This window comes from Carassius auratus, chromosome 32 (genome assembly GCF_003368295.1).
Source record: "Carassius auratus strain Wakin chromosome 32, ASM336829v1, whole genome shotgun sequence".
In the NCBI taxonomy this organism is placed as follows: domain Eukaryota; kingdom Metazoa; phylum Chordata; class Actinopteri; order Cypriniformes; family Cyprinidae; genus Carassius; species Carassius auratus.
In genome coordinates this window covers 19,564,173-19,578,410 of record NC_039274.1, presented here as the reverse complement: position 1 = coordinate 19,578,410, position 14,238 = coordinate 19,564,173, and the positions used below count along the sequence as shown (strand labels likewise).

Genomic DNA, 14,238 nt, shown 5'->3' with positions numbered 1-14,238 from the left:
GTTGTGAGGCAAACATCTACTATTGCTCATACTATCACACAAGTCGCCCTGCGCCATTTGTGCTACTGATAATGAATTCCTCAGATTTGTGCAAATGCCACAAATTTCACATTCCTCCTGATGCCGTAACAAAGACTGATCCCACTCTTGGGATTTCATTCATCTTTGCAGAATATAATAAAAAATGTACATGTTAATAGCCAAATTCCCCAACGCATCTATTTATGAAAACATTGATCACATTTCGAAATCACATTTAAAGTCAAAACTATAATGCAACAAAGACCAAATTATTCTTGGAGACACTCTCCGGACATTTGAATTCTCTGCGTTCCAGTACGAACCTGAAGCAACTTATAGTTCACTCAAAAATGTATTAATCATTAAAAAATGTACTCAATCATTTAATCACCATCATGTCATGTAAGCTCAATATGCAAGTTTTAAACTTAAGAATAAACCTCACTGCTTCTTGCGGATCAAGCATGCACATTAGAGAGGCACAGAAGACTTGGAATCATGTGGGTTACTTTTACAATTTTTTTGATGTAGTTATTGTATCTTGAAAACTTTGGCTGCTTTGACTTTTGATGGATGGATGGGTGAAAATTTGAAAATATAAAAAATATGGATGAATATGGATTTGTGTTCCCATAAGATAAAAGGATGTGAGGGTAAATAAATGATAACAATTTTCATTTTTGGGAGAACTATCCTTTTAAATTAAGTCTCAGTATTCCTTGTGCATAGCTGCCTGTAATTTTTGCTTATGCTTAAAGCTTATGTATAGTAAAATCATAAAAATAATACAACCTGTACAATTGCACATCTTAGAGCCCTTAATATCTAAAAGCCTCTCTTGGGATCAGTGTTCCAGTGAGTTACACTCATAATAACACTCTCCCAAAGACGGCATCACTCAGCAGATATGATTATTTTAGAAGATCAGACTCTTGGCTGGTTCATTATGAGAACTTACCCCTACAAACACACACACACACACACACACACACACACAACCCACACACACACACACACTCTGAAAGGCTGCATGGAGTCAGGCCCAGCTTATTGTTAATAAGCGTTTAAAGTGTTTCAAAGAGCATAATTAAACAAGTGCACTTCATACGAGCAATAAACGGCCCACCAACGTTTGTGGTGTGAAGCATTGCAATTATGCAGCTCTTTTTAGTGTGTAATTTACCTCTTTGTAATAAAGATGGTAATTACAGTATATACAGGATGAGGGGCTGTTCTGCACACTTTAATCAAAGCCAGAACAGTGTTGCCTGATGGCACTGTTTCAGACAAGTCAGGTATGCTGTAACTGCAAAATTGTTCATAAAGAGTTGTATTAAGTATTTGGCCCTTACTAGTTGGAAGTTTTAGGGTTTTTTACCCTCTCTCCATCCGTCATTTTTCAGACAAACAGCTTGTCGCACCTCAAACTCAGAGGTTGAGTCAGAGGCTGTCTTTCTGAATTGCTGAAAGAGAAAAAGCAATGTTTTGAACGCAACAGAGAGTGTCTTTACTTTTCTGGACTCCAACCTCTATAGTTTTGCACATTAAACTGGCATAGGAAAGGTGTTTTAACATTCTGATGAATAGCAGACCATCTGCCCCTTCATCCTGTTGTGACTCGAGTTGCGGGGGAAAAAAAGGTGTGGTTTAGGAAGAGTGACACAATATCACTGCTCACCAGCCTACAACTGTCTGCCAGATTCACAGTCTGTCCAGGATATGAGCTCATTCTCTCTTTATCAACCAGTGGGCCAGCTCAACTGCCTCTTTTATTGTTTTATACTGGCTTTATTACTATTGCAGAGAACTCAGAGGCTTAATCTCAAAGTTTAGACAGTCACTGCAAACAAAATAAGCAAAAATAATAACAGGCAGTGAGTGCTTTTTGATTTTTGATTCTTGTGTCATTCATATTAACACACACACACACACACACACACACACACACACACACACACACACACACATATATATATATATATATATATATATATATATATATATATATATATATATATATATGATTATGTTTAGTGATTTACTACAGAGGTTTCAGGAATAGTTGAATAGTTCTGATTATACACAATTTTAGCTGTGCCAGTTTCGTGACTTTTTTTATTACTGTCTTTTTTATTATTGATAATAACTCCACATATTTGCAGGAAGTCTCCAATTGCTCAGCAAGGCTGCATTTATTTGTAAGTGGTAAGTGATTTAATGACAACATTTTATTTTTGGGGTGGAGTATCACTTTAAAACTCTGGTGGAAACAGACATTGCTTGATTTTTGGAGGTATTAGCCTCCATTTGCTCTCAATTTAATTTCATTATGAAAACATCAAATTTCATCACAAAAAGTATTTTGATACTTCTAATACTATGGGCAACCAAAAACATGTTTGATTTTGAGCACCCACCGATAGACAGGAAACAGCTCCATGCTGACTCGACAGGAAACTTCACCACTGGATTTACTCTTCTGTTCGGTTTCAGGGTGGGGATGAGCAGAAACAAAAGAGTTATCATTGTGTTCATATCTGCTCTGACTGATGGAGCGTTTCATTAGTCTGTGGGGATGGTAAATGGGGATGGATTGGTTGCGTGGCTCTTTTCTGAATAGGCTGCCTTTGTTCATTCTCTGTGGCTTTTAGTTAAGGTAAAGTCAAACAGAAACTGTGCACCTGGCCTGTCAGTATGTTCTGGTGGTAACTGGTCCAGCCAGTGTAATCAAAAGCAGCAGTACAGAGATAGACCTGTCCAGACAGTGCAGTGGCCACCTGTGTCTGCCAGCCTCATACCTGCAGCACTGATGAATAACAGATCTCCCCTCAGGCATTTAATACATTCTTGTTTTCTCTGTATGCATTCCTCCAACCCCAATACTTTCACCACTACTGCTACACTGCTGTAGATACTTGTAGCCCCACAGCTCAAAAACACACTCCTGTTGATACTAGAAGTCTTGTTACTTCAGATAAAACAATTTATATTATTTTTTTCAACCCTGTTACTCACAAATATCCAAACAGTTTTGTTGATACCTGCAATCTTATTTAAAATACACAATTTCTATTGATTCTTTCAACCCTGATACTCACAAATGCACAAACACACTCTTACTCATACTTTTAGTCTTGTTACTTAAAAATATACAGTTGCTGTTGATATTTTCAACACTGTTGCTTAGAAAACACACACAGTCAATATTGCTATTTTTAAATATCAGATATGTTATTCACAAAATACACGAACACAGTTTTGCTGACCCTTTTTAATCTGGTTACTTAAAATACACTTTTTCTATCGATTCTCTCAACCCTGTTACACACAAATTCACAAACTCCTACTGATACTCTTAATCTTGTTACTTAAATATAGAAAATTGGTGTTAATATATTCAGCCCTGTTACTTAAAAATTTACATTTTGTAGATTCATTTTAATACCGTTAAGCCTCTTACTCAACAGTACAGTCACATTCCTATTGGCACTGTCAACCCTGTTATTCACACACACAAACACACAAAAATGTCCCCACAAGGTCAAAATTACAGGTTTTTCTACCTGGGAGATTTAGTCAGTTTTAACTTCCTTCTGAAAAACTGGGAACATTTCCCCCCAAAGAATATCTAAGTAATGACACACACACACACTATACTTTAAACCATGTTACTTACAAATATGGTCGTCATGATTTTGCCAAGTACAACATGTTCCAGGATCAACATCTTTTGTTGATCCTGGATCAACATTATTATAAAAAATATAGACTTAACCCAATCCCTACCCCTAAACCTCCATAATTTATTCCTAAAATTAGTGGGAAATGATAGCTGATTAACAAGGGTCTAGAATAACCTAACCCTGATTGTAAGCCTAAAACAGATAATTTCTGAAAAGTTATATCTCAATTCTGATTGGTTGATTGGCATGTTCACCCCATTTAGAATGTGTGTCTATATTTGTAAGAGGAGCGTGATTTCACCAAGTTTAAAATGTTCCTGGATTCACATCTTTGATAATCCTGGAACATGTTGAACTAGGTGAAATCACACTCCTCTAACAAATACACACACACATTCTAAATCACCCATGCCTTATTATACTAATAGTACTGTATATTAGTAGTCTTAAAGTATTAGGCAAGCAGATTGCAACCTTTTAGATAAAATTACTGCTTTTACCTTTTATCCCCAGATGGATGTTTGGTCTGATTTAGATTCTGACAGATTTAGACTTCTGACAATTTTGAGCCAGGAATTTAACTAAGTAACCACACACACACAAATATATATATATATATATATATATTTCTAAACTTTTCTTGTTGTTTCTAAATACATTTGTACATACACACAAATCACTGACTAAATCTCTTATTTTTAATGACATTATCTGTGCTTCTAGCATGCTGGGATCTGTAAATAGCCACAACTGACACAGTGCCAGGGACAACTATCCATACAGGCATTGAGGTCTACATAAACATGATAAGATCCAGGATCAGGAGGGACTGAAACCCGAGTGTATCACAATATTGATCACAGCACAGTCAGAGAGTCTTTGCCGTACACACTGTGACAGGAAACGCTAGCTGCCCTCACTGCTGCTTCCTTATTTTGAGGTCAATTAACCATTCTGAAGTTGACGGAAATCAAAGGAGGGGTAGGAAGTGAATAGATCAAGTAGAAAAAAAAAGTCACATTGTACCATCTGGACTAAAAATGTGCTAAAGCTTTGCATGGTGAAAGTCCAAGATGTGGCTCTCTTCTGTGACTCAAGAATAGATATGTGTGGAGATCATCTCCTCACAAAAAAACTAATCTTTCATCAGTAAACCAGAGAGGATGAAGTCATACCAACAGCAGGCATTCTCAGACACGTCCCGGAACCTGACGTCTTGACTTCATCCACTCATACAAGCCTGTTTCATGAATCATGCCTTTGAACTGTGATTTAATGCTGAGGAAATCACACACGCGCCTCCAGTTATTGGCACTGGTTGTTATGTGGTGTTTGGATAAACATTTGCATTAGAGCTTCACTTTTTCTGCTTTCAATGATACTTCCTGAAAGAGTGGGCAAAAGCTGTTTGCTTACCGCAGAGTAAAATAGGCTCCTTAAATTTCAATAAAGATTATAAAGTGCACAGTGGTCCTAGAGAGAAAGAGTTGTCTTAGACCTCTGTATTCCCTTCTTTTATACAGTATATACTTGTGGAATTTTAAAAGGCAACGAAAACAAAAGCATCACCCATTTGTTCTGTACTGTCTCTGTTTTTTAAATGAAAAGAGTGACCTTGGTTAAGTTCTTACCCTGCTGATTCTCTCAATTTGTGATTGTAACTTTCAGTGCTTGATAATTGGAGGAGGCCCCTGCGGCTTGCGGACTGCCATCGAGTTAGCTTTCCTCGGAGCCAAAGTGGTGGTGATAGAGAAGAGAGATACATTCTCCAGGAACAACGTCTTACATCTCTGGCCCTACACCATTCATGACCTCAGGGCTTTAGGAGCCAAGAAGTTCTATGGAAAGTTCTGTGCTGGAGCAATAGACCACATCAGTGAGTTAACTGAAACGACTTCTCATTCTCTGCATATTATAAGCAACCTATCATAACTTCCTTGTTTAAAGCAGTAGTCATTTTTAGTTCTCCTTTTGATTCATTTCCAAGCCCTTCCTTTATCTATACATGCAGTGTATGTGACATTTGAAGGTTATCTACAGTGATATTTTACCAACAAAACCTACATTAAATATCCTGATAAGTTAAGTCTATTTAACTCATTTGAGGAAACGCATTCCCTCATGTTATTATAGATAGCTAAAACTAATACTATTATAAACATTTTTATTGAAATAAAGCTGAAATAAAAATAATGTTGAGTTGGCTACTTATTAAGTTAAAGCACTAAAGTGACTAACTGGACATAAATAAAAACTTAAAATAAAAATAAAAATAAATCTAAATAGTATTTTTTTTTATGACAAAAGCACATCACATTTTTTGTAGAAAAAACTACTAGAAATTATTTAAATGAAAATAAAAAAAATTACATAATCAAAATAATATATAAATAATACTATAACAGTTAATTCCCATTGAATTAACATAAATATTAAAGTACAAATAATTTAAAAGGCAAGTAGACTTAACTCTAATGTATTTTCTAATGTATATTTTGTTCAATTTTCTTGATTATAGTCATTAAGTTATTGCTTTACATCAACATCCTTATTTCATAGCTGAATTTCAATAAAATTTATTGACTTAGCAGCATATTAACTATATTTCATCATATAGATAATACATTTACAGTCTTAGCACCATCAATCTATCGCAGAATATTTTCATTCTGTTGAAAACCGTTCAAAAGGCTTCTGTTTCCATACAGTGAAGTGGATTGCGACCACTGGCTCTCAAACCTTACATTTCAGTTTGTTCCTCGTATAAAGCTATCGCATGACCTTTCAGGATTTGGAATATTGCACATAAGTCATATGAACTACTTTCATGTTGCTTTAATGTCCTTTTAGGAGCTTGACAGACCCTATCCATTTTCACTGTATGGAAAAGAGATGATGATAGTATTTCAGTTTTTTTGAGATGACCGATTCAAATGAAGTAGCACTAAGTGAAAATACTATCCTGCCACTCTAATGACAATATTTCTGTTCTCACATCTGTTAGTTCCACTGGTTGGTGTTTTTATAAGTGAGGCGGTGTTAGCGTGACTGTGCGGATAATGGTTCTTGCTCTGGCTGGGTTTGGCAGGCATTCGGCAGCTCCAGCTCATGCTCCTGAAGATCGCTCTGCTTCTGGGTGTGGAGTTTCACGTAAATGTGGAGTTCATCAAGCTGGTGGAGCCTCCAGAGGACCAGGAGAATGGAGGTGAGACTGACAGCCCCAGATCCAGACTAGACGTTCTCGCGACTAGCAGTCAGTCGAAAGTTTGGACACACCTACTCCGTGTTTATTATCGCTACTTCCAGAATACTAAATATTTACATTAACATTTGGCAGACACTTTTTTTAAAATAGTGACTTGCATTGCATTCAAAGTACACATATTCTATCAGTCCTTGCGTTCCCTGGACACGATGACCTTGGTGTTGCTAGCGCCATGCTCTGCTGTTTTTAGCTACTGAAAAGCTAGATGATAACACAAAACTACTGTATAAAAACAACACAAAAGATAATATGGGGTTATGTAGCAATCAAACTTTTCACTGGATATAATAAATGCACCAACTATACCCAGAATGCCCATATATCCCACTACTTTGATTTAATTAACTTTATATCCCATAGTTTCATTAGAAACCACATAAGCTTCTTGATGAATCTACCTGTAGGTTCTTTTGATTTAGCTGTCTTTGACATTTTCTCATGAGCTGGTTAAGGTTTCCTGGGCTGGTCTGTCATTACCAGGAAGATGAACGGATGGAGTGCTTCCTGCCTCACTATAATAGCTTTTTCCATGACAACCAAACAACACCTGCAGAGCTGTTAGTGCAATTTTAATGCCCATGGAAAAGTGTGCAGATCCACTTCACTCTCCCCTCCCGAGTGTCATTTTATGACTACATACAGTGGCATGCGAAAGTTTGGGAATCCCTTGCAGAATCTGTGAAAATGAGAATAATTTTAAGAAAATAAGAGAGATCATACTAACTGCATGCTATTTTTTTATTTAGTACTGTCCTGAGTAAGATATTGTACATAAAAGATGCTTGCATATAGTCCACAAGACAAAACAATTGCTGAAATTATTAAAATAACCCCATTCAAAAGTTTGGGAACCCTTAGTTTTTAATACTGTGTGCTGTTACCTGGATGATGAGTCCCTTGTTTGTTCTGAACAGTTAAACTGAGAACTGTTCTTCAGAAAAATCTGTAAGGTCCTGCAGATTCTTCAGTTTTCCAGCATCTTTGCATCCTTGAACCCTTTCCAGCAGTGACTGTATGATTTTGAGATCCATTTTTTTTTTACACTGAGGACAATTGAGGGACTCAAACGCAACTATTAAAAAAGATTCAAACATTCACTGATGCTCCAGAAGGAAACCAGATGCATTAAGAGCTGGGGGGTGAAAACTTTTGAAGAAATTATATTTCAACAAAATAAGAAAAATTTGGACATCTTTGTGTTCAAAAGTTTTCAGCCCCCAACTCTTAATGCATCTTGTTTCCATCAGTGAAGGTTTGAGCCTTTTTTAATAGTTGTATTTGAGTGCCTCAATTGTCCTCAGTGTGAAAAGATGATAATTTCACAAGATTTCTTGAGATTTCTAAACGATTAGTAGATCTTGATAATTAGAAACACCACTCATACTGTAGGTCCAAGGAGTGCATTTCCATATGTGGCCACTTTGGTCATCTATGGAAGAACAACATTGCGTAAGCTTCTCCCCTAGACTTCTAGACCATTAGCAATCTATCTTTCTCCCTTCAACAGCAATGACAGCAGGCTGATAAAACCAAAAGAGCTTTCTAAATTAAGAATGTGTGCTTGCTGTGACCCTGTACAATGACTTTGAGCGATACTCATGATCCTGGATCTAGTTCAGTTGGATCATGTAAGGTTCTTAGATGTGTGTTTATTTTGCTTTAAAGTTGTACTTTAAATGTTTGACATTGATGGTTTGCTTTTATTATTAATAACTGAATGACTTGCTGTGACTGGAATGCATGGCGATTTTTGGCAGGATTGCATAATGCACACAGGAGTAACATGACCTAATCTCGATGAAATATGTAGCTGTTCGAAAAATATGTTTTCGTTTAGCAGATTATTTTCATTTAAAACAACCTGTGGTTCAGCAAGAGCAGTCCTTCAGAAGTGAACTTGGGTGAAGTGTCTTGAAATATTTAGATATTTGTTTTTGTTAATCTATCGCTCCTCCCAGCTCCTGTCCTCCCCGGAAGGAAAAATAGTGCTCAAATGTTGCTTGGGAGATTAAATGAGTTCCAAGTTTTGTATCAACTCCTAGATGCTTCTGAAATTCCTTATGGGAAATAAATATAGAAAGAACAGAATCAAATATTGGCATGCAGTAAGACTAGAGCTATAAAATGTTTGTGGATAACAGTTTTTGGACTCTGAGGCATTGTTGAAATTGTTTTTGAAATACAAAGATTGCTAGGGTTGTTTTCGAAGTAGACTGGCATGACTATTTTTATTTCTAGAAAATTAAAGTGGGTAACAGTGTTCCTGTAGCTCAAGCGGTATTGCATTGAGTTAGCAAGCACAAGGTTGGGGGTTCGAATCCCAGGGAACACGTTAGGAAAAAAATTATTAGCCTGAATGCAATGTAAGTCGCTTTGGATAAAAGCGTCTGCTAAATACATTTAACAGCTCAGATAATTAAGTCTTATTAATATTTAAAACTCAGACTTTGACATCTTGCCAAATCGGAGGACATTTTGAGACACTGTTGAGATTTATTCTATAACTCAAGAAGAAAAACTAAAAGATTACTTGAAAAGTAATCTGAAAAGCATCTGAAAACCTCATTGTTCTCTAGGAGATAATAACGAGATCTCTGTTATGATCTGTCATTTTTCAGGCTGAATGAATGTGTTTGTTTCCGCAGGGCCGGGCTGGAGGGCAGAGATACGGCCTGCGGATCACCCTGTGGCCGACTTCGACTTTGATGTTGTGGTGGGAGCTGATGGGAGACGAAACTCTTTAGAAGGTATAAGCCCGGATGGGTGGAAATGATGCAATAGCTGCTCAGTCACCATTAAAGAACTGCTCAGGAGAAATAAAATGTGTATGCCGTGCTGAATTACACCTATAATGCCGACTACAATAAACACACATGCAGCCCTTTGTTTGCACAGTAACTAAGAGGCTATAATAATCTTTGCTCTATGATTACACTGTTCCAGCAGTAACCAAAAATATACCTTCCTAAAATATGGTAGCATGTACATGAAAATAGCATGTCGCATGGTCTTTCAAAATATGTAATCGCACAATTCTCAACAAGTCACAAAATTTGAGGTTTCATTCTGTGCCATTTCATTATGTGCCAAAGTCAGAATTAGAGCAAAATGGAAAATATAGGAATAGTTCACCCAAAAATGGAAATTTGCTGAAAATCTACTCACTCTCATGAGTGGATGAGTTTGTTTCTTCATCAGAACAGATTTGGCGAAATTTAGTATTACATCACTTGCTCACCAGTGGATGATCTGAAGTGAATGGGTGCCTTCAGAATGACAGCCCATACCGCTGATGAAAACATCACAATAATCCACAATTATAGTGATATTTTTATCAGCTGTTTGGACTCTCATTCTGACGGCACCCATTCACTTCAGAGGATCCACTGGTAAACACATGATCCAAACTTCCAAATCTGTTTACATGAAGAAACAAACTCATCTAGATCTTGAATGGCCTGAGGGTGAGTATTTTTTCAGCAAATTTGAATTTTTGGGTGACCTATTCCTTTAAACAGCATTAATAAAACTTTTTAAGATAAAATCCAAAACCACTCTTTGTTATGCGTTTCTATCATTAAAACAACCTCAGCAACTCTTAAAACTTGGCCCGTGCTCTTGGCTGAAGTCCCTAGAATGGATTGTTTTATCCAAGAAGGTTATTAAGCCATAAAATTGTGTTGTGCTGTGTAAAGAGAGACTGTATGATGTCACCAGCCACCCAACGGTTACACATGAGATCAGCGTGCTCTTAGAGTTTCTGAACACTTTTCAACTGATGATGTGTGTCTGTTGGACTCTGTTTTCTAGGTTCCTCATATTTTCACTTATCCCTAACCAAATGCTTTTTCCAAAAAAGGCCATTTGTGGGGCCTTCTAAGCTATTGCCCATTGCCCAATCATGAGTAACTTTAGGGGGAAAAGAACCCCAGCTCCTTTTGGACATTAAGTGAGCTAGTTCAAGACGTCTAGGGAAAGTTAAATTTACCCCAATTTGAAGGCAGAGCAGCGGTCAGACGAAAACAGCTGGATTTGGACTGAAAAGTGGATGACGAAGAGAAGAACTGATGCCTTAGTAAATTAACAACAGGGCAGTAATGGAACAGTTCTGGCTCTTAATCAAATCGGTGTCTGTTCATATAGAGAAGCTCTGTAGATTATCATACATTATTTAGCAGGATGAGAAAGCAGATCCAATTCTCCTCGACCCAAGTCAACTCACTCATCATCAGCCATTAAAAATAAACAGCTTGTGCCGTTTTTGTAAAATTGGGATGAACTTATTTGCCATTAGTGTTTAGTTCTAATACACAAAGACACAGTAATTTTCCCTCTTTTTCATAACTGAGCTCCAACAAGTCTTAATCGGGCATAATGCTATAAAAAATATATTTTCTGAGTCAGAGTTTCTGTCCGAAAAAAAAACAAAACTGACAAACAATGAGAAACAGATTATTTTTTTGATCTCTTGGGACTCTATTTTTGAGTACAATTATTCTGAAAAGGCAATCTTTAGCTTTTCATTTTTTGTGCAGACCAATCTCTCTTTATCCAAAGAGATTTACTTGACAGACTCTGTATATTCATGTTCAGTGATCAAAGGGATAGTTCACCCAAATATGAAGATTTTGTCATCATTTTCAAATTGTGTTTGTGATGTCACCGAATTCCAGCATCTCTACTTTACCTGTCACCATGCATTACAGGAAATACTCATTTGAAAGGTCCTCACTTTGAAAGGCATTTTTCAAAAATCTCAGCTTCATATTAATATACAGGAAAATAACAGTGTCATTCCTGTAAAATTTATCATGATACACATGAGATTTCAGCTTTAAAGCAGCTCTATAGAAGACAATGGTATCATAATTCAACTCTGTTTAGTTGTTTGAGTTCAGTTTAAGTGTCGATGATGCAATGTTTGTCCAACTCAATTCAGTTCAATAGTATCAGTACAGTTAAATTGATGATGTTACTAAATATTAATTGTCTTTTAACCCCCAAAATGTCTTCAGATTTGCAGTATTCAGTGTGGACTCTGTGAACCTAAAATAAGATTATAATACTGGTAGAGCGGCATGTTTGTGCTGCGTTCGTTTACCTCGTTCAAACACGAGGAAGCAAACGCAACGTTATTGCTTTAAAAACTCCTAAGTGCTTTTCCCCTTGCTCTATTCTCCTCCTCCTCTCTCTCTTTCTCAGGATTCAGGAGAAAGGAATTTCGTGGCAAACTGGCCATTGCCATAACGGCAAACTTTATCAACAGAAACACCACCGCTGAGGCAAAGGTGGAAGAGATAAGTGGAGTTGCCTTCATCTTCAACCAGAAATTTTTCCAGGATCTCAAACAGGAAACCGGTGAGCAATAAATGTCACATTAGCCACTAAAAATACACCACATTAGTCTAAACTAAGCATCCAGCCTTCTGTATAATAAAGAAATGTCTCAGAATCGTCTCAGCTATGTGCTTTCACCTATTTCCCGCAATGTTTTCCACAAGCGTGTCAGTGTTATCTGCTGTTAGGAGCGGCTATATTTCAGTTATCATCCTCCTGCTCTGATTTGTTGCGTAAATGTTTATCCTCCAGGGGATCATGGGCATCCTCCCCTTCAAAAACTTCCGTATGCTTTGTATACCTGTCATGACTCGTACCCCTTTGAAACTGAATTCCTTCAAAATCCTGTATTAAACTCACTCTCTGACCTCACGAGCTTCGTTTTGTCATATTACAGGCATGAAGACGTTACTGATGAGAACCTCTGACACAGATTTAAGTAACACCGCGATTTTGTCTCCTTTGCAGGGATTGATTTAGAGAACATCGTCTACTACAAAGACAACACGCACTACTTCGTCATGACAGCTAAGAAGCAGAGCCTGCTGGACAAGGGTGTCATCATTCATGTGAGTTTGGTGCTTTGCTCTGTAGCAAGTGTTGAGTGAACTCTTTATCTCCGCTTCTTGCAAGACGGTGGGAAGGGGCGCCTAAAAACACATCAAAATGTCCAGAGGCTGGAGGCGCACAATCACAAACGCTCTCTGGTACTCTCAGTCCTTGGGCCTCATCTTTGACACACATTAGGGTTGTTGGCACTGTCTGTGCTGATCTGATTCACACAGTGAGTCGAGTGCTAGGACTGAGTGTTCACTAAAACCCGATTTTGGATTGTGGCCAGCTTTGGAAAGTCATCCAATCTTTCCTCAAGGCCTTTTTTTCACTGTCTGAAGGCAGATATTTTATTTAGAGGCCATTTTGCAAAGATCTGGATTTTTCTGGTCAAGTTGAATAATTTCTGCACCGCTAGTGTCACCAAATAAAATTGTAAGCCCCACCCCCCAGTGTATTGATATATGTCAAATAAAAAATATCAAAATTTTTAAGTATCCATAGAACAAGATACATTTTCTTGAGGAACAAAGTTGCATAAGAGATTAAGACTTATTTTCAGACAATTATATTTTTTTGTGTTATTTTTAGCATTTGGTGAAGTTTATGTTTAAGGGTTAAAGGTAAGTAGCAGTGTCCAAAGTAAAGAAAATGAAAAAATATATAATTATTTATATATTTTTTCAAACTATGTAGCTTAAACGCACATATGATTTTTGATGTGGTTTTGAAAAAGTACACTACTATTTTCAACAAAAGTTTAAATATAATGACTTTAAATGTGGTGTACTCCTCCAGTAATAACATATGTAACTTAAAGCTTGTAAACATGTACATTTCTTAATATTTTCAATGTTAAAAAATAACATATTTTTTATAGATTAATTCTTCTTTTGGTGATTGTACCATGATTTTACAATTAAATTCTCCAAATTGAATTGCCCATTTTACAGCCTGAACATGAATTAGTCATTTTAAAACCTGAACCTTGCCATGTTCAAAAAGACTCACTGACACTGATGCACATTCATGAGTGTATTTTCATTTCCTATGTTTCTTCATGTTGGTCACACTACATGAATTTTGTTTTAAACGTATAAAAATTGTAACAAAATTGCTTCACTGCTTGATTTTCAATGCTTAATCATTCAGTGCACAGTTGATGCACAGTTCGTTAAAGTCCCACCTTGTGTTTCTTTCATAGTATCTGTTTGATTTATATTTCAGAAGTAAAATGCATCGAGAATCCGGTTTCATGTTGACCGAAGAATCAGCTATCACAGCAGTAGAGATTAGTTTTGACATGCTCGCAGTCTTAGTTAAAGAATCAGCGATCACAGCTTAATTTCAGTCGGTAGACATACTGTGTGTTTGGTGTGG

General features: G+C 36.8%; 1 protein-coding gene across 3 annotated transcripts in view; it reads left to right on the top strand.

Annotated features, from left to right (window-relative positions):
• Positions 1 to 14,238, top strand: part of LOC113051769 (F-actin-monooxygenase MICAL2-like) — a 47,493-nt gene that overhangs the window by 13,272 nt on the left and 19,983 nt on the right. For all 3 annotated transcript variants that reach the window (XM_026215832.1, XM_026215831.1, XM_026215833.1), the window contains 5 exons: positions 5,373 to 5,580; positions 6,793 to 6,909; positions 9,615 to 9,716; positions 12,172 to 12,327; positions 12,775 to 12,875. In XM_026215832.1, coding sequence (XP_026071617.1) covers positions 5,373 to 5,580; positions 6,793 to 6,909; positions 9,615 to 9,716; positions 12,172 to 12,327; positions 12,775 to 12,875 — 684 coding nt within the window. The remainder of the gene's footprint in view (positions 1 to 5,372; positions 5,581 to 6,792; positions 6,910 to 9,614; positions 9,717 to 12,171; positions 12,328 to 12,774; positions 12,876 to 14,238) is intronic.